The 21,785-nt window shown below is 40.9% G+C and overlaps 1 protein-coding gene across 2 annotated transcripts; it reads left to right on the top strand.

Moving 5' to 3' along the window:
• Positions 1–2,314: 2,314 nt before the first annotated feature.
• On the top strand, positions 2,315–21,457 carry RB195_019971 (uncharacterized protein; the record flags this gene model as incomplete). 2 transcript variants are annotated; one of them, XM_064188068.1, is made up of 14 exons in its annotated part: positions 2,315–2,429; positions 5,893–5,979; positions 6,043–6,186; positions 10,443–10,592; positions 11,920–12,020; positions 14,218–14,260; positions 14,319–14,435; positions 15,834–15,988; positions 16,153–16,254; positions 16,313–16,411; positions 16,470–16,535; positions 20,624–20,713; positions 20,784–20,891; positions 21,371–21,457. In XM_064188068.1, the coding sequence occupies 14 exons, from the start codon at positions 2,315–2,317 to the stop codon at positions 21,455–21,457; spliced, it is 1,464 nt and encodes a 487-aa protein (XP_064043949.1). The 2 variants fall into 2 exon arrangements, with proteins under 2 accessions (XP_064043949.1, XP_064043950.1); XM_064188069.1 differs by lacking the exons at positions 2,315–2,429; positions 21,371–21,457 and having other exon boundaries at positions 5,916–5,979; positions 20,784–20,897.
• Between the last annotated feature and the right edge of the window lie 328 nt (positions 21,458–21,785).

Raw genomic sequence — 21,785 nt, 5'->3', positions numbered from 1 at the left:
CATTTGGTCTGTACCCATTAAAGGCATCACTCCACGAATCTGAGATGGTACGGATTTCAGGTGGAGTATTCGTAAACGGGATCGTAAATTATGGAGAGAGGGGTGGTCCCGTCCATTTCTTCCTAATTGTCGTAAAAACGGCCCGGAAGATACGGCTTCGGGCGTTCTGGCGCACTATTTTCTTCTTTCTTTTCTACAAGGAGTTCGATTGGAGCGCGCCAGCCTCAGATTCGTGGGGTGATGCCTTTAAACTGAGGGCAAAACGCATGCACGACTTCATGGATCCTCTTTACATGAAGAATGTCATCAGATCGATATGATCATTAGGCGTTCATTCATTGGGTTCATTGAATTCATTTGGCGCTCCCCCTCAAGGAACAATATTCATATGTGGGAGAAATTAGCGTTAACTAGTAAAGTAGGCCTTCGCACATTTTTATCGATTTCTGCTCTTTTTTCAATTAGTCGCTTGCTCTGCTGTTTATCCTTAGTCTCGTCCCAGTTCAGATCTTCATTAAATTTATCGTACGATGTAACGTAAGCGGTTAGGTTACGTCGTCGCGTTTGCCGATCGCTCACTGAAATGACTGTGAATTTATCGTTGCAGCTCAGGTACTGAACGATTTCCATCATCAGTGAACGAGGGTCCCACACGAGAGGTCTACTGTAGGTTCGGTCCCGGAAGCAGATGCAGCTCGGAAGTCGTGAATTTTTAGTCCGATTTCAGCAATGCTTTAATGTAACTTAATGCTGCCATATGATATGTGTAGATAGTTACTAGCAGTAGCTTGCTAGCTCAGCTAGAATTGGTCTTTTAAAGAAACTAGGTGAATATCAGTATTAGATTAAACTTTTTACTTCAAACTTCTTTAGTCCGTTTTTAGAGGTTTTAATCACTGCATTGACGGCTCACCCTTGACACTTTCAATGAATACTTTCCAGGATTCTATAATTTTTTAAGATGTTTTGTACCTAATGGGTTTACAATCTTTAAATGATGTTACACACAACATAGCAAAAACATGGATCGCGCCGCAAAAGTGCGCTATTGCCAATGGGTTATGCTACGTTGACAACGTCTTCTGCACGATGAGAGCGTAGCAGGGCTCAACAATTAGATTTCATCTAAGTCAATCGGGTGAGTAGCTGTTTATGGGGAACAAGCAGCTTTAACGCGATAACTTAATTTACGGGGGCAGGATCTGACCCACCAGGAGCGCCGTTATGAGTTAGAGGCATCACCCCACGAATTTGGGGTGGTACGGGTTTCAGGTGGGTTATGCCTACACGGAGACGTAGATTTTGGAGAAGAGGGTGATTCCGTTCATCTCTCCCTGTATCACTGTAAACGAACGACTCCGGAGTTGTTTCCTACCACGGCTTCTGCTGCAATGCGCAACCGTTGCGCCCCGTCCTCGCCTGCGATTCGTCCGAATGGGTTTTCGACGAATCGCAGGCGGGGGCGGGTGCAACAGTTGTGCATTGCAATAGAGGACGTCGTGAGAAACAGCGTTTCGGTCTTCCGTTCACAGTGATACAGGGAGAGATGAACGGATTCACCTTCTTCTCCACAATCTACGACCCCATTGTAGGCATTACCCGCCTGAAACTCGTACTACCCCAGATTCGTGGGGTGATGCTTTTGAGGAACAAGTGTGAAGAAGAAATCAAGTGAGGAGGGCGTAGAGGCCATTTTAAAAATTTCAGTGCTTAGACAGAGAAGAATTCCTTGAGCTTCACAGCTGCTTTCTAATTTCGTAAATGCAACGGAGGTTCTCCACTTATTTCTAGATAGACGTTACGAGAAACGTTGTCACGACGTGAAATATAGAGTTATTCCAGTTATTTTTTTCGGGATACAGTATTCAAGCACTTAATACTAATATTTCAGCAAACCGTATATAACAGTGGATTGTCAATTTGTTACATTTTTGTTATATTTTGTTGTTACGTTGATGGGATACGATGTAGATGCCTTCAATGACTTTTTTTGCTTGGGTGGGCACACAAACAAAAACAGTATTCCAGACATATCCTCGAAAATTTCGGACTCAGACATCCTGTCCCATTTCTTTCAACCAGTACATCCTATTCGTTCAAAGTGATTCGTTTTGTCACATTCGTTTTCTAACCGGCTCATCGTCTTCTTACTTTTTTTCGTTCAGTATAGTATGCAAAAAATAAATAAGTAATCTAATTATTCCACAGTAAGACAACAGTTAATGTGAAGAGTGGGGATTGGGTGACAGAATGGCGTATTATCACTCAAAATATTCAATACCATTTTTGATAGTTAATTGAGGATTCGAATAGGATGACGCAGGAACGAAATTTGATGATCGGCATGCTGGGTGAATTTAGTGAAAACGTGAAGGAAGATGAATTTCCTTGTAAACCTGTGAAAGATGATGTTAATGAAGGATGGATAGGTTTCTGATGCTTAATTCACGCTCAACGGGATTGATATATCCGTATGCCCCGGATTCTAGGGATGTCTAGGACAGGAAATAAAAATGGCAGTCTAACTGACTCAGCTGACTTTGCGGCGGACACTAAAAAAAGAATAACAATGGAAGCATACATGACGATGTGGTTAAGAAATCCTCGAACATCTGGCTGAGCATTCTCCTTCCCAAGTAACCGCACTTCCTGCTTTGATCTACTTCTCAGAAACAAGGTCTGTTCGCAAGCACACGGAAAATGCAGTCGCCGTGACTGAACGCTCCTTCGAAAAGGTAATGCTAGGAAGAAAAAGATAAAAGGATAAAGTGCACGTCATTGATGACTCGTTCCGGGATGCGCCTACGCGTTCGTCTTCAATTCAGAATCGTTTGTGGTTTATGAACGTGTGTGCAGCCTTGTAATCACTTGCGGACACAGCCCGCTGTGGCAAGTCGCAGTTTTTATCCTCTCAGACAAGTTAGGTAGCAATTTATCGGTGCCCGGAAGAATGAAGGGCTTTAGACACTGAGGCGTCGATTCGAACCATCGATTGATCGTGTAGTCACAGCGAAACATCTTACCGGTTGCGCTACACCCGCTTTATGCAAATGAAAAATGAGATTCGAAGTTCAATTTCAAGTCAAAGGTCGGAGACTTACGCGCTGCCGCATTTGAAGGGAAGGTGATATGAGGTGGGTCACTTGACGCATTTTATGGGGAACGGTTGAACCAGACCCGTGAGCGACTGTACACCTTGCGGTAACAAACGAACAACAGGAAAATCAGTGGCCTGGTGGCCAGAGATTTTTACGAAGAGATATTCTATGCTTTTCGTTCCTACTACGGGAAGAGAAGCCACTGGACAACTCTTGTACGTTTTCGGGACAGATGGAACTATTGCTGGGACTCTCTTAAGCAAATTGAACAACAGAAGTGTAGAAAATGCCGCTAGCATCGGACTAAGGTTTTTTTCTTGCCAATTATCTGATGAGCTAGTCGAATCACCCTACATTTTGCATCACTTTTAATTGCCTGTTTAATTATCTAGGTTATTTCGTCATGCAGACCTCTAACGTTTATTTCCCTTATTTAAATCTTACCTAAATGGCTTGTATCAATGCTAAGCGTGAACCTTGCTCATAATTTTTGACGAAGGTCACATCCTCATTTATCGATCGAACCGATCGAATACTGATCGGGAAAAGTTCTCTTTTCAGTACTAAGTAACTTTCCACATGATTGATGCGCCGTTCGGGCTTGTTTGAAGACATCACCCCACGAATCTGAGGTGGTACGGATTTCAGGTGTATTCGTATACGGCATAGTAGATTATGAAGGGAGGGGGGTGATTCCGTCCATTTCTTCCCAATTGCCGTAATGAACGGCCCGGAAGATGCCGCGCTGCATAAGGCTGGCGCGCTCCAGTCGAACTTGCAGAAAATAATGCGCCAGAACGCCCGAAGCCGTATCGTCCAGGCCGTTTTTAACGGCAATTAGGAAGAAATGGACGGAATCACCCGTCTCTCCATAATCTGCTATCCCTTATAAGAATATTTACACCTGAAATCCGTGCCACCTCAGATTCGTGGTGTGATGCTTTTAATACATCCATTCGCTCTCGCGAGTGATTGTGTAGGCAGCAGACGCGTTCATAAACCGCAAACAATTCTGAGCTGAAGTCAAAAAGATAAGCGCAAAGGGATAGTCAAAGAAAAACATCCCTTATCCTTTATCCCTATTTCATTTTCCCTACCATGCCCCTACAATTTCCTTCACCTTGCAGTTTTTCTAGTGTATAACCATTTTCTGAGAATTCACTCGGGGATGAAATGTTTGAAGAGGTCCTAGAAGTCAAAGTAAACATTGCTGAGAACCAATATGTATTTCCACATAGGTTTTGATACATAGTATGCTTGGAAATGAGTGGAACTACAAACAAACGAACTCTGCATCAGTCTCCATTATCTACTATCCCGTATACGAATACTCCATCTGAAATCCGTACCACCTCAGATTCGTGGGGTGATGCCTTTAAGCGAACGAACGTTTAAATATAGTCTGGTGAAAACGAGTACAGTTGCGTAGGCGGCTGCGCTCGAAGCGGTGCGTTAGAGCTTAGCAGTTAGGATTGAGTGGGGGACCCTTGTTAGTGTCATTCATCGCTGTAGTCTGCTATGGTCCCACCTGGATCCCTGATCTCACTATGATAATGCTAGAAATGTTACCTTTTTGCCAATGGTACTAAGAACCTTTAACGTATTATTTATCTGAGTTACTAATTCTTTTTTCCACTTTGTTCGCGCCTGTGTTTCCTCCCTCCTTATGTATGGCTCAGTCAAGTGCAGTGAATAAGAAAATTAAAATTTACAAAGAATTATAACTAGTGCTTTCTACAAAGCTTGTTCTTGTTGCAAGACAATGTGATTTCTATTGTATCACGTAAATATTAAGACAAGCTTGAATTAACATAACAACAATTGTGTGATCATGTCGATCTCTTTGATTTCACCGATGTAATGTATTGCAGTAATATGATTGCCTTGATTCCACTTGAGTTAGGTTAATTTGATAATTTTGTTTTTCACTATCATCAAGAATATTTCTCAGAAATAATTTCTTACAAATTTGCAATGCAATTTTGCATTCATTATTCGATGGCATTTCTTCCTAGAATTCATGCATATCGAAGCCGGCAATTTTGTACACCACCACGCACTAATACTCTAATTTTTTTACATTCTTTAGTTTATTCTAGTTCTAGAAAGGTTACTTCCTTCTTCTTCCGAAGACTCACTGCTTCCGCTTCTGTTCTCGGTTTAACTGGTTGGTTTGGATAGAAGTTAAATTTCGGATAATTCGGCGGAAAGTGAGGAATATAGTTACTTGGATATTATATGTACATTGCAGCTCTTATCATCCTTAAGTGATTCCTTTTCTCTTCGTTTTAAACAATCCTTTTCCTGGATAAGGCGTACTTAGGGGATGTGGACTGACACTCTACCGAGGCTTCTATTTCTGGAGGAACGTAAATAATTTACACGAGACCTTAAAACCTAAGCATTAGTCTTAGAGGATCTATGACATGTGTGCTAAAGTTAGTAAGAGAAAAAAAAACGAAGATAGCGCTTGCAGAAACATGGGCCCGGTTGAGTGCCCCCTCTTCAATTACATTTCCTCCCGTTTCTTTTTGTTTTAAACGATTTGATCTCCTTGTTTCCATGAATATTATTACTTTCTTTTTTTTTTGCTTGTAAAGATTAGTAAGCAATTAATTTGAGTTTTTCCTTGGTGTTTATTGTTACTAGGCCTCTACCTATATATGTCTGTTTTGGCTACTCAAATTTTTCTGGAAGAAGTGGGCTATACAGAGATTAAGGTCCTTACAAGCGCTCATTGCTCGTACAACGCAAAACTTCACCTTTAACACACGATATTCGGTGGTATGTTCAGATGGCAGATCGGTAACGGACGCGATGTGGACACTATGCATCTGGACGCTAATTCTTCGTAATGTCTACGCTGCTGTCTTTAATATTGGTAATCCCCAAGGAGAATATTTGAAATTGTGATGTTTCAGCAATTATTTTCCAATGATTTTAGGTACAACGGCCACGAAAGGCTCGTTGGCGTACGAGAACGTTCGATATGGTGTGGAAAGATGGAATAGCGCTAATTCGGCTCATACTGAAGTCTCGCTCAACATCATTGCCACAGAGTTGTACTTTGCGGGTTTTGAAGAGAGAAGTGAGTGAAATCCTCACGTCTTACGTCCAAGATGTTTTGATATCACAGCGTAATAAGAAAACCTCTACAAACTCGCCTTATTTTAGTATTGTATTTGTGAGATGACTTTTTTGCACATCTAAGACCTCTCAAAAGTCGAAATTTTTCTAAGTCGAAAAATAATGGGATCTAGATCAGTTACGTTTTGCTGTAACGAGTCCTATAGTCTCCGAAACTGTAACTTTAAAAAGGTTAGGCTTCAAAGGAAAGGCCTTAGGTACATAGAACTGAGTTGAAATCTGAAAACAAGAATGTAATAAATAAGTAATAAGTACTCATGGGTAGACGTCATTTCTTATTTTTTTAATCACTTTTTATCTGCTTGCGCGCTTTAACGCTGCCGGATGCTTTATGAACAATGTTATCTCTCTCTCCGTCTTCTCTTCATATCTTTTTTTTTTACTTATACTTTTGGTTAGGTTATAAAATAAGTCTGTAGATTTTTTATTTCCGTTTCTGTTCTTGTCTATTATCGGGAAAATATACGCACCATTTTAACACATTTTTTCTTTCCCCATTGCATATACGTTTTTTTTTTTTGCAATTGTTTTTTAAAATCGAATCCTTGATTTACATAGCTTGCTCTAAAATTGAATTTTCGGACGGCAAAAAAAAACGACATTTTTGATGTCCATCCTTCTCATGGTTTTCCTGGATGCCTAAGAGCCCACCGAACACATTACATACGAAGAAAGTGTCATAGGTGAACCTACTGATCTAAAATGGTTTCCCATGCTCAAGAATAACTATTTTGATCTGAGCGATTTTCAGAGAATCAATAAATCTTTGAGGGTGGGAAGAGGATAGTGCAAATGACTTAGAATACATAGTTGGTTTTTTTTTAACTGTTGTTGTAGTTCTCAGTCATATTTAGTAGTTTTGAGTAAAATAACATCATATAATCATGTTACAAACAAATATTATCCATTTGTTGATTTGCTAAAATACAAATTCAAACTGTGTTTATTTTAGTTTATATATATTATATTATTAGTTTTATTTTAGTTTGAAGGTACTGGAGATATGTAGGTCTGATATCATGTGCTCACGTTTTTTCACGAAATCTTCTCACTCATAGATAAAAGCTGTTTTATATTGAATTTCTCTCTTATTGTTTTCCTTAGCTCCTTTATGATGGGATTCCTGCATACCTTTTTTAAACCATTTAATGATGCCAGAAGGATGTACTTCTCTTCAATGACGTTCAATTCAATAGACAGCACAGACAATTGCTTTTTTTCTCTTCAAGACGGGTTTCGGCAAATTCTGAATCTTCGTTCTCTTTATGTTGCTGGCAGTCTCCAGAAAATGTACAGCAGTAGGAATAGGCAGGGGATCATTGATTAGTAAATTTGAAGGCAGCGTATCACGAAAATGACGAGACGAAATATTGGGATATCTCTCCACGGATTGGTTGGAGTTAGGGTATAGTTAGCGACTATAGCGTGATCACGCTCACTCCAACTTGGTAAAGGGATAAAGGATAAAGTCACTGGCGTATCAATCCTCTTGGGATGCACCAACGCGTTTTGCTGCATTTCGTAATCGTTGAGATTTTGGAAATCGTATTAGCCCACAAAGTGATCTACGGCGGTAGTCGGTAATCAAATCAGTGTTTTTATCTTCCAAGATAAGTCCGGCTCGTATTTATTGAACCCGGAAAAATTAAAGGCTTGGTTGGCACTAACGCTGTTTAGACCATCGACCGTGCGATCCACAGCGGGCCCCTAACCGACTGCACTACACCCGCCTTGATCCCTTTGTCCTTTTAGTGGATAAAGGATAAATGTGCACAGCGTTGATCAGTCCCTATGGGGATGCGCCTACACGCTCGACTTCAACTCAGACTTCGTTTGAGGTCAAAGAGCCGTGCAGCCTTACAATGGCTTGCATGGGGTAGCCGATGTGCCAAGTCAGTGTTTTCATCCTCTCTAGTTTGGTACCAATTTATCGACCTCGGAGGGATGAAGGGATTGGTGAGTGTATCCGAACCTCCGATCGAATGTGGCTCTTACTGACAACGGAACCTCTTACTGGTTGTGCTACACAGCCACAGAAAAATCTGCGTGAGAATCCTTTTTTTAATCCTGTCTTCTACGTTGCAACTTATTACAAGATAAAACGCGAGCAACTCCATCGTCATCCAAAGTCTGTAATCTAACTAAAATAGCTCAATTACGCAGCAAAAGCTGTTCCATCCCCTTAGTAGCAGACACGTTACGGGTTGTTCTCCTTTTATGGTACCTAGTAAGCTGTATCGCTGGAAGGAAAAATAACACAAGTCTGTAAAATAACACACAATCAAAACCCAAGTAGATCTAGCTTGATACACAGCTAAGTCGTTGGTCACTGCTTTGCTTTTTCTTTCTAATCATTCTTCTTTTCATTCTTCTCCATTCAATCATTCTTTCTATTGTTTCTTTTTTTTTGAACCTTTAGTCTTTATCCAAAACTACTCCAAAGTTCTGCGAGCCACAATTTCGAATTCGAACAATAGGATCGTGGCAGTTATGTCGAAAGAAATATTTTCCTGAATTGTCTGCGATGAGTTCTGAGAGACTGCTGAGTGTTAGTGTTTCATGCCATTCGGATGTTCCTAAATGCGAACATAGAGGGGTCGTCTTGTTTTCCCAGTGTATTATTTCCCGCATTGCACTAAGTTAGGATAGACTACGCCAGAGACCATGCAATCGCCTTTCTCTCCGAATGAGCACATATTACACATCTCGGAGAAGGCAGAAGCTATCGTACTTTTTTTTTGGAGTAATTGCTACTTGAGATTTGTCCGAGCTTGTTCCACGACTTCCACTCGGTCCTCGAGACACCGCAACGTACCAAAATAGCCCGTATTGCTAGGCTCAAGTCGTCGGCTATGAAAGACAAGCAGAGATTGGTCTTTTCGGGTCATTCACTGTTGCATATCAGCTCTGCGCTCCAAGATCTGGTCTTCATTAACAATGTTACCGCTAGAATTTGCGATCCGTTGCGCTAATTTAACCCCATTGATCCGTTCCTGGGTATCACATGCAACCCTTACGGCTGTCCTAAGACTCCAATGTTCCAATGACTGATTTCTTGGTTTTCCAAGGGCGAGCGGAAAGAAATCCGACTAATACCTTTTTATCACTCGGTTTTCGGAACCGTCGTGCTTTCTATGCGTCGTTGAACCTATGTGTTTACTTCCACTACTTCAGTAAGCGCATTTCTGAATATAGTATGCATCTAAATCCTAATTATTGTGCAAGCACTGACTGCCTGTAAAATTCTCCAATGTTGGGACATTATGCGTTGACAATGATGATAATGATGATTCGAACAGCGCTTCTTTCATTTTCCTAAAAATAGCAGGTCCTCAAAACGTATACGACGAGACAAGGCGACGTGAGTGCCACAGGAGTGTCGCGATATCATTAGAGCTTCGGATGTAACGCAAAGCAGAAAGAGAGATGTCTACAGTAATACGACATAGAGACTACATTCGCCGGAGTTTCTGCAGTTCAAGAAGCTGTACTGAATGCGAACAATGCTCTATGAGTTGGTGTTCAAAACGGGAAATGTTTCGGAATTATCTAACTGGCGAAACTTTTCGGAAGGAGCTGTTATGTGCTTGGGTTGTACTTTGTGATACGAGTTTACGAAGATCACTGCTGCTCCAGATGATCACACAAAAAATTCTTTCTATTAAATGTGTGCTATGAATTTACTATATTCTTAGAAGGCTTCCCATATTAGTGTTCTATCATTAGCCTTGTACTCGTCTATTCCTGTTCACTAAATCGGTCGAAAAGTTTGTTTAGATATGAGAATTCTCAATAACAACTTTTAAAGAAAACGTGGTTTGCTCTATTTATTCATTTGAAACTATGTAACCGTTAGGTATGTCAGAAAGCAGAAACAAAAGGAACAGAACTCACTAGGATTTTGCGAAAATTTCACACCGCATATTGGCTTTTTTAGCATTTTGTGTGGTGAGCTGACAGTTCATTCTCTTGCTACAGAAAGCAAGAAATCCTCACGCAAGATCCTTCTCTCGAGACTCGGAACGCTGCAGTAGAGTAACGGTTGCCAGGGTATGGGTGGCTAACTTAGTTTAAAAAGGACGGCTACATCAGAAACCTTGGGTGAACAATGGGCGGGAAATAAAGCTGAATGGCTCACTAACGTTGCTATCCTTGAACGGCTTCCCACAGTTAAGAAAGATGAAGAACCAATTATAGGGATTAAGTGGCAAATTCGCTTAACTCTCACACCTGACAAGCGGCAACCGGAACGGACTCGAGGAGTGGATGCGATCGATATCGAACATCAGCGCCACTTTCGAGCACCATCTGCCAAAAGGGAGAAGGAGGAGCTGGCACAAACAGGAGGTAGCCGGCGTCCTTGAGGCTGTCCGGCGGAGTGAAGCACAGGCTCCCGCGACCAGGACTTCGCTTATGCGTACGGGGACTTGTACTTGCCGGGCCGTAGTGAGTGGCTGGTTCTTTCCCGCCCCTTTAGTATTGTAGTTGTGTATTTGTGAGTAGAGTGGGAGTACTGTACTCAGTGTACTGAATGCAGTAGAGTGCACAGGAGCCACAAGGGAGTGCCTAGGCAAACAATGCGTATACATTAAGTGTACGTACGCATTTTGCCAAGGGCTCGAGGAGCCCAGGCCGCAGTGCCCGCAGGGCGGCGGCCAGCGGTACCGTACAAGTGCCAGAGCCTAGTCTAAGACCGGCATGGGGCCAGAAAAAGAGTGAAGTTCGGAAAAGTATGGCGGTAGCCTTAGGACCTCCCAAGATAGTGACCCGCGCGGCAGGGAGTGAACCATCGAGGCCGGACGCAAGCCTAGTGGCTACCATGACCACGTGCGGATTAACTCTAGCCCCGACGGTCTGCACATATCGCATTCCCCGGGGTGTTGGGATCCTAGTGCCAGTCTCTCACCGGACCCACACATCAATGAGTCCCCGGAACAGGGCCTGGGAGCCTAGCACCCGAGAACGCGACAGACGGAGCTTCTCACTCGCATGAACACAAAAAGTGAAACGAGTTAGGTCATTGTTAGCCTTCGTACCCAAACCTCCCTCCGGTCTTCACCCCCAACCCCCAAAAATTTCTAAAAAAAAAAAAAAAACCCCCCAACCCCCCCACAAAACCCCCCCCTCCCAAAAAAAAAAAAAAAAAGATTATTTTTTTTTTTTTATTTATTTTTTTTTTTATTTTTTATTTTTATATTTATTTTTTTTATTATTTATTTTATTTTTTTTATTTATAAATTTTTAAATTATTTTTTTTTTTTATAATTTAATTATATTATATATTTTTAAAATTTATTTATATATTAAATTAAAAAAATAAAAAAAATATTAAATAAAGTAATTAAAATAAAAAAAAGCGTACCCAATATTCATTGTTATTTGCAAGTTCTACGGCACCTTTATGCAATGAACAGTATAAAAATAAAATATATATAAAATAATATATATATATAAATATAAAAAATAAATGGAAGTGGTAGGGAATAAATTGAATCAATCTAGCTTTTATGGAAAACTCGAATTATTCCAGAAATATTGTGCTATCCTTCATGTGTCTTTTTCATCCGGCGTGTGTATGACAATGACTGAAAATATTTACGAAAAATAGCATATAATATATAATGTATATAGTAGAATGTAATATAAAAATAGGATAGAATATTAAAACTTTCAGTGTGCGATGTAATGCAGCACAGTGTTGTTGCCGTGTTGATTCCAACTTCTGAAGAACGTCTCGATGAAATGTTGATGAAATCGATGTGTCATCACTTTCGGGTACGTAATCTTTTTCTTAAATCTTTAATTGTGGCATATTACTGTGCCTGCAAAATTGAGAGATGGAAAGAGGTGGGAAGTGGAAAAATGCTAGGAGAAGATAGAAATGCAATAACAAAAAAAAACTGCTTCAGTATTAGCGTATTGGAACAGATCTTTATATTATGAAGGCGTTTAACTTACTAATTTTCTTATTTACTTATTTGCGTACAACCATGATGCACTATAAAAAGGAAGGAATATTATGTCCGAGTCAAAACAACCACTTTTTTGGCAATAGAATCCGACGCAGTCGTCTCTGTGGCAGACGAGCAGATCGTCGTGCTACTGCTGATGGTGGAAGGTCTTCACACAAGATCTGTTCCTCAAATCCAGAACGCTACGTACGTGAGTCATACACCAGAGCAGACCAACCCAAGATGAACGGGAACCCTAGGCGAATCTATCAGGAAGATGAAGGTCCACCAAGCTTCGTGATCCTTGAAGGACTAACCATACGATCTGTGCGGACAACAGTTGAAAAGAACTAGTTTGAAGCCACGGAACTGAACAAGGTTAAAACCTCTTTGTCCGTAGTGGACTTCAGTGACCGAAAAAGGCTTGTTGGGTCGGAACGAGGGTAGGAATATGTAACTGTGCAGAATAAGGTAAAAAAGGTGAAAGAAGAAGCCTTGAGGAATGGAAAAAGATAAACGGCAACTAAAAGGTTTTGTTACAGAGGATCTACATTTCAAGTTTGTCTTCATCTACTGTGTAAACGAGATCAGAGCGTTGAAAGTTACGAGCATAGAGTGAAAATGAAAAAGTCTAGAAGGAACTATTGAGAGGAAAATGTTTTTTTACATGCTTCCTATATGTTTATCTACGAGTGGAACGATCTAAGCTCAAATTTTTCAATACTTCCTCAATGATTTACATTGACCTCAACCTTCAGCGGAAGCCGAAGGAAAGGAAAGTGGTGATTCGCAAAATATGTGAATTGCAGTCTCACAAAATCCTGTTTTAGTAAATCTCTGAGAAAAAAAAACATCAATTAAAGGCATCACCCCACGAATCTGAGGTGGTGCAGATTTCAGGTGGAGTATTCGTATACAGGATGGAAGACTACGGAGAATGGGGTGATTCCGTCCATTTCTTCCTAATTGTCGTAAAAAACAGCCGTGTCTCTTCATTCGTTTTGGCGCACCATTTTGTACAAGAGGTTCGATTGGAGCGCGCCAGTCTTGTACGGCGCCGCATCTTCCGGGCCGTTTTTTACGGCAATTAGCAAGAAATTGACGGAATCACCTCCTTCTCCATAGTCTCCCATCCCGTATTCGAATACTCCAACTGAAATCTGCACTACCTCAGATTCGTGGGGTGATGCCTTTAATCTGTAGAGCAGAAGAAGGTTGAAGTACGCCTCAGGCAAAAGGGGCTATCAGAACTAGGAAGAGTCAGATCTGAGAAATTGTCCAATGACTATCGATTCTTTAGCGGATTCATCCGTGGTCTCCTTAACGTCGTTTTAGTGATACGTACGAAGATTCAAAGCTGGGTCTCGAAAATGTTTGAGGAAATTCGCTGTGATGAGTTATTTTCTTCACCATCTAGTCATTTGCTTATTTTGTTCGTTACAGTAAAAAGCGATTCTTTTAAAAGAGTAGTGTACTTTTTCCTTACTTTTCTTTTAATTACTGCTTCTGTCTTTAAAAACTTGGCAATAAAAAGTCCTTGAAGGCATCACCCCACGAATCTGAGGTGGTACAGATTTCAGGTGGAGTATTCGTATACGGTATAGTAGATTCCGATGGATGATGAAGATGAAGAGGGGATGATTCCGTCCATTTCTTCCTAATTGCCGTAAAAAAAACGGCCCGGAAGATGCGGCGCGTGCATAGAGCTGGCGCGCTCGAATCGAACTCATTGTAGAAAATAGCGCGCCGGAACGCTCGAAACCGCATCTTCCGGGCCGTTTTTTACGCCAATTAGCAAGAAATGGACGGAATCACCTTTCTCTCCATAATCTACGATCCCGTGTACGAATACTCCACCTCAAATTCGTACCACCTCAGATTCGTGGGGTGATGCCTTTAAGAATGTAAAACTCTAACACAAAAATAGCACTAATTGATTTTAAAACCAACAAAATTATACTGAAGCTGAAAAGGAATCGGAAAATGTCATATGAAATTTTCATCAACATACATGTTTACAGATACCATGCCTCACCATTAAAATGGGAAATCCGATAGAATTCGGTAGGATTTTTTCTTCACTTCTCATAAGTATCGTGTAGACAGATCCCTTTACTTATAGCCTCGGATTTTGTGACGAGTATTGGACCATCTCGTGGTTTGGGAGCGTATGCAACAAGCGAATTTGTGGAAAGTCTACGATGGACGTCATTTTTGTTAGCTTACCAGCACGAATCAGGTGAAACTTATTTACTTCACTTAGCGATTTTCTCTTTTCGCTTCACATCTGATCATCCTTTCTTGTGATTCCCTGAACTATTTTTAAAAAACCTAGATTGATAGATTGAGAATAAGAACACGACAGTTTATAGTCGGGTCAAAACGACATGAATCACTAGTGTAGTTGCGGTGCATTTGCGTAAGTGCTCGAAACGGCGCCGTGTAGGCAGCGTTTGGAACCGAGATGGGATCGTTTCAAACTGCAGCGATGGGTGGTGCCAGCAAGAGCTCCTAGCTGCTACGCTCCATCGAAGCGCCTCGAGAGAAACGCAGAATCTCGAAAGTACGCAATTTCGTACGTGCCTCATGTCGTTTTGACCCCACTATACGTCGATTAGGACTATTTGCTTTGACCTTTTGCGCTCTGCAGTACCAAACAAGAATGTCCTTGAATAATTCAATCCAGCGAAAATCTAAAGTGACGGTGAATTGGTACTGTTCTATGTGATCTGCAAATAGATCCACGACCCGGATGTCCGCGAAGAACATAAATTGAAGTAAAAATTATTTGCCAGCTTAAAACTTCATTTAAAGGCATCACCCCACGAATCTGGGGTGGTACGGGTTTTCAGACGGGTAATGCCTAATGGTGGGAAAAATGGTAATGGCGGGAACGCTGTTTCTTACGACGTCCTCTATTTCAGCGCGCCACCTTTGCGCCCTCCCTCCCTCCGAAAACCCATTCGGACATGTCGCAGGCGAGGGCGGAGCGCAACGGTTGCGCATTGCAACAGAACCGCCGTGGTAGGAAACATCTCCGGGGTCGTCCGTTTACACTGATACAGGAAGAGATGAATGGAATCAACCTCTTCCCCACAATCTCCGACCCCGTATAGGCATAATCCGCCTGAAACCCGTTCCACCCCAGACTCGTGGGGTGATGCCTTTAAGTCAATCTAAGTGTACCAGTGTTATTTATTTACTACTACAATCTCGAGGGGAATCTTAAGAATATGTTCTACTGGAGTGATTTAGTCCAGTTTAATCGTATGTGGCAGAGGTCAGTCGTTTTCATTAGGGCGGAATTAATCAGTCTTTCGATATTCTTTGCGCTAACAGAATATCACAATCTGCTATTCATTTACTCGGAACTCTGGAAATAAATCAAGGATTTGAACTATGCCCTGAAAGATTGGCACATCTGCAGAAAAATTTTGTCAAATTAGTTTTTTTTTTGAAAAATTTCAGTTGGTTAATTCTTCTACTTTTTTATTCCAGAAACATGAGTAAATCCGTTTCTTTAGGATTTTATTTTATTTCGTTATCTGCTGCCAATTCGGGCTTTGCAACGGAAACCTAAAATTCAAACAGTACAGTACATGCATCAATGCCTTTCAACAGTACGAATTCTATCCAGATCTCGAGGAATTGGCCCCTTTGATCGTCGACCGTCGCTCACCTCACCACGGCGGCCAACGGGCATCGATTCAGCTGAGGAGGTTACCGAACAACACCGATAGCTACGAGCCGTTCCTCAAATATGTCCGGAATAGCTTGCGACAAACGAATATTGTGGGTTATAATGTACAAATAATATATATATATATAAATAAATTATACAATGTAATAAATAATATGAATAAAATAATGCAATATAATAATATATAATATATATGCTGAATTATTGAAACTTTAACATCTTATTGGAAGAAATCTGTGTTTGATTTTTTTTTCAGGTCATACATTCAAGTAATATCACAACGCTCTACGCATTGTTACAACAAGCAAAAAGTATAAATATGACCGAATCACCATTTTCATATATTTTCACAAATACGGTATGCGCAGATATTTTTAATTCGTAATAAGGTGGTTCTATGTCTAAGCTAAATTCAGGATCTTTCTTTGCTCGAGGACTTCCTGAACAATGTCTATGGGACCTTTCACTGCAATATAACTGGTCTGCAGTTGGTTAAAAATGATCCAATGATGAAGGTTCGTAATATGTAAGATCCTCGTTATAATTTTTTCTTGTTACATGGAATATTTCCAGACTACTCTGGCTCTAACAGCCGAGGCAGTATGGGTAATCGGAGCAGCTTTGCACAGAATGACAGAAGTCAGTCGTTATGAATTTGAGTGACAACTATAAAACACTCGTTTTGTCACACATTTTTCAAACTTTCCAGTATTTCTCATTAATTACATTACCTTTTCAAACGTCTACCTCTCCTTCCCCTTCTGCTAAGAGCTGGTTCCGCCTCCTGAAGAGGAACCAGCAACCAACCAGTCATGTTCCCATACATTACTTCGTTCGGGAAACTTGCACCAAAAATCCCGAAAATTCTGGGTTTTCCAAATGGATCAAATGCTCTGGCAAGTTCAAAAATCTTACAGAATGTTTCCGAAGCTTTTTATATAAGGGTGCGCTTTTAGTGGATTTTTGAAAACATCCACAAATGAGCAACAACTTTCGCACATCTCTTGCAAAACATTTGCGGAGTTGGGCTGGCCTCCGGTTTCCCGTCATACTTGCCGGATCCTACCATTCGTTTCAACCCCTGATCACCTCCGCAAAAAGAAGATCGACAAATTTGACGACCCCAAAACCGGCGCTGCCTTTCGTTGCCCAACAGAGGGCCGAAGGTTACAATGGTCCACGGTTATCATAGTGTTGAACCCTGGTTGCTTTAAGTGAAATTATTCGGGTTTTTTTCCTCAAAAGATTTTGCTGCTACAGTTTCTGAACAACCTAGTACTTGAGGTGCAGAACTGATTTTTCTGTCATAGGACCCACTATAACACGTTGAACGGGTCCATCGCTAGTCAGTTTGACCTTGCACCGGCAGCACATATCCAAAAAGCTGGTCACCTTCTGAGCCGTCATGGTCATTACTTCGCCCCTCCGGATGATCACTCACATTTTAGGATCCTAGACAAAGATATGCTCCACTTCCTTGTTTGAGGGAACGGATGTAGCGCAGTCGGTAAGAGGTTCCGCTTCCTGCAAGATCGATCGGAGGTTCGAATCCGTCCTAGCGCTCACCAAGCCTTTCATCCTTCCGGGGTCGATAAATTGGTGCCAGACTTGTCTGGGAGGATAAAAACACTGACTTGACACATCGGTTAGCCACCCCAAGTCACTGTATGGGCCAGCTACACGTTCGTAAACCTCAGAAGATTCTGAATTGAAGTGAACGTGGGGGCGTATCCCAAGCGGATTGATTAACGCCAGACGCTTTATCCTTCATCCTTTATCCTTGTTCGCATCTCTGGTCAACCACTACTGCACGTCTTTTCTCCAGAAGTCATAAAAGGGTCGTTCAAATCCCATAAATGTAGGATAATGATGATTTACGCAGTTGTTGCAATGGTAAAGGGTTCTGCACGGTCGATGGTTTAGGACAGAATTGTCCCAGGGGATAAGAACACTGACTTGATACATCTGCCGGGACCCAACTCATTGTAAGGCTGCACATGGGTTCAGAAACCTCAGCGATTCCGAATAGAAGTCAAGTACATTAGCGTAATTCCAAGCGGATTGATGCCCTGAGCACTTTTATCCATTAAAGGCATCACCCCACGAATCTGGAGTGGTACGTATTTCCGGTGGAGTATTCGTATACAGGATCGTAGATCATTGAGAGAAGGGTGATTCCTTCCAAATCTTCCTAATTAACGTAAAAAACGGCCCGGAAGATACGGCTTCGAGCGTTCCGGCGCACTATTTTATACAAGGGGTTTGAGCGCGCCAGCCTTGTGCACGCGCGTATCTTCTGGGCCGTTTTTTACGGCAATTAGGAAGAAATGGGCGGAATCACCCACTTCTCTCTATAATCTACGCTTCCGTATACGAATACTCCACCTGAAATCCGTACCACCTCAGATTCGTGGGGTGATACCTTTAAATCTCACAGTCTCTAACTCTTGGACCATGGTCATAAATCCTCTATTTACGTCTCCTACCTGTTCCCTACCGTCTTCTTCACTTACATGAATCCTTGACCCGAGTACTGCTGTTGGCACATTGGAAGAATAATGAAATAAGCCTCCTTCAATAGATTCATGGAAGATGACGGCGCAGCTATGTGCCTACCGTAACTCATCTCTTGAGTAATCCGAGAACTCACTGGATTTGGCAAATCTAACCGCAGTATGACTCCTTAAGACACACTTACTACACAGAAAAACTGATCAATCACCAATCACTCAGTTGTATCAGGTGGAACTGTATTTACTCATCGAAATAATTATCTATGAGCTGAGTAAATTGTTTAAAAAAACAGTTTGATATGTTTTAGCATGAAAATAACATTCCATGTTATTTGATTAGCCTTGGAAAAGATTAAAAAGGAAACAAAACTAACATCTACTAAATTAATTAGTGATGTCATTGGAATCGTTGCGGAGTGCACCGCAGATCCTTCCTTTCTTCCTGATGAGAAAAAAAAAACCACCGATCACAGACTGAAAAAATTTGGGTGGCCCTATTTGTAGGTAAAAACAAAATATGTGGACCACTTTAATTGTAGAAAGTTCTGGCAATACAAAAGCATCTATTTCTGTTATAGACCATTTTTTGATTGTGGCTGCGGTGTTTTATTTATTCTTTGCAGCAAAATACGATCACGGAATATGGTATTTGTTTCTACTTAATACATCCCTTTGCTCTGGCGAGTGATTCTGAAGGACGGAGCGACAGGCGCGTACATAAACCTCAAATAATTTCGAAGTGAAGTCAAAAGATAGGCATTTTTCCAGAGGGAATCATCAAGAAAAATCATCCCTTATCCGTTATCTTCATTTCATTTTCCCTACCTTGTTACCTTTATCCCTACACTTTCCTTCACCTTGCAATTTTTCTAGTACATAACCGTTCTCTGAGAATTCACTCGGCTATGAGATGTTTGAAGAGGTCCGTGAAGTCAAAGTAAACATTGCTGAGAACCTGAGATATGTATTTCTGCATAGGTTTTGATACATAGGTATGCTTGGAAATGAGTGGAGCTACAAACAAACGAACTCTGCATCAGTTTTTATCCTCGCCCATGAATTCAAACCGACGATCGATGAGCTCCAGAAATGAAAACAATGTTCTCAGCATCTACTGTAGTAAAAGCATTTTTCTACGGGTTCTAGTAGTTTGGAATTAAGTTGAAAGGATAAAGTGTCTGGCGTTAACCAATCCGCTTGGGATGCGCCACCACGTTCACTTCAATTTAGAATCGGTTGAGGTTTACGAACGTGTAACTGGCCTATACAATGACTTGCGGAGTTCAGCATGTATCTAGTCAGGGTTTTATCCTCCCAGACAAGTCTGATACCGATTTATCGACCACGGAGAGGTGAAAGGCTTGGTGAGCATTAGGGCGGATTCGAACCTCCGATCGATCGTGCAGGCAGCAGAACCTCGAACCGCTACACTGCACCCGCTCCAGTACAATAATATTGGAATAATTACAATAATTAGGAGACGGAAACACTTCAGACACGGCAGAGACACGGTGGTCCACGGTCAGAAAATGGCTCCTTAGAATCGGTTGTATCGAGTTTGATCGGCAAAAATTGTAAATTTCGATATAAATAGTTGATAATGAGTGATATTCGCACGAGGTGGAGCGGTAACTCAGCGGAATTGAGGTCAATATAATCTGACAAATATTTTCCAGCCAGGGTTTTCCATTATTTTCAATGGGATGAGGAGATTCATAAGATGGAAATATGATGTCCTCTTGGTAACAAGTAATTTCCAAACTCGCATTAATCCTAACATAATATACGAGTCAACATTGTGCAGCGAATTGGCTTAAAACCACAGAAAAAGATTCAGACAACATTCAGATTCCTTGGAATTACAGGGTCACATTAATCGAATAGAAAAGATTATTTCACGCTAAACACCAACACTACATATTCTGGGAACTAAAAAGAAGTTTCTTTTTCTTATTGATAAATTCTTACTCTCAAAAATTTCGAGTTTTACAACATAGGCTACTATGTTCAAACATAAACAGAATTATCAATTTAAAAAAAATCAGTGAAATAGGAAAGAGCAGAAGGAGTGGAACAAAATAAACCTACTCTTTTAATGAAATATGTTGCTGCAAAAAATTATCCAATAGATATAGATAAATATATACAATATTTTTTATCTGACAGCTCTATGGATGCAGTCGATTTTCGTTTCGAAATCTCATTTTGATTCAGCTGAAAGTTCTTCCTCGACCAGCCGCTCTCCTGTGCGATGCGCGAGATTCATGGGCAGATGGAACGAAGATGAATGACGCCATCCGAAGGGTTAGCAGCCGGAGTTGACCACAAAAATAGTTTATTTTTCCCTTCTATGAGTTACCAGGGATTTTTTCAGCTTCGTGGCCGTCAACAGCTTACCGGTGATATTCACTTCGATCCAAGTGGCGAGCGCGAAGATCTCGTATATTACGGTATCGGCAGGATCAATTCGCAATTTGTGAAGGTATGAATTCGCTGCGAAAATCCTAGCACTGCAGTATACAGGGAATCGTTTACGTAATAATAGATACAGAAAATTGGGGTTCCTTTATTTGTGAATCTTTGACGTGACGACAATGTTGTTGAGCTGTGTATGAAGTTGGAACCAATCTGAAATTTTTAAAAGTTCAAAAATAATATCTTAAGTCCTCTCATGCACGTTTTACTCGCACGTGGACGAACGGAAAACTTCTATAGATCACTCCGAATCGTCTCTTTACTTGATGACTATGCATATTATTTAATTTTTGGCTCTTTTTCGAAGGATTGGGTTCGCTAACTGGTGCTAAATGATGTACTAAAGGTGAAAACAGGAAAAAACCCAATACTGTGGATGTAACCGCGTAGAAACCTGCATAGTAGAAACATTTCCTGAATACGTCAAGTAAAATAATTCAGGAAGTACACATCAAAATTGAAACTTAATGTGGTTAAGGATTTAAGTCCAAGAAAATGCTCGATGCTCGACAAAATGATAACATTTTGTCGAGCATCGAGATAACACTAATCAGCATCGAGACAAAACGATAACACTTTTTTAAAATCTTATCCTTTTTTATAATGCAACGATTTCAAACATAGCATATAATTGCAGAATATTAATCGATTAATCCAGGTTAGATCAATATTAGAATGTTCAGAAAATCTCTTGACTTTTGAAAATTACAATTTTAGAGGAAGTGCATACAACAAAGCTTGCTTCGACGCCTACGAATATAACCTTCCTTCTCACAAGGTTTACAAACCCTAAGCGGTCGTCTCAAATTTTGGCACACATCGTATTCATGACCAACGAACTGAGAAATTCTCCTAATCTAATTGAAAATCCTTTAAAAATAACGGTCAACAGCATAGTTCG

This window comes from Necator americanus, chromosome II (genome assembly GCF_031761385.1).
Source record: "Necator americanus strain Aroian chromosome II, whole genome shotgun sequence".
Lineage (NCBI taxonomy): Eukaryota > Metazoa > Nematoda > Chromadorea > Rhabditida > Ancylostomatidae > Necator > Necator americanus.
The sequence above is the reverse complement of the archived record's forward strand: the minus strand, read 5'-3'. Positions and strand labels throughout refer to the sequence as shown.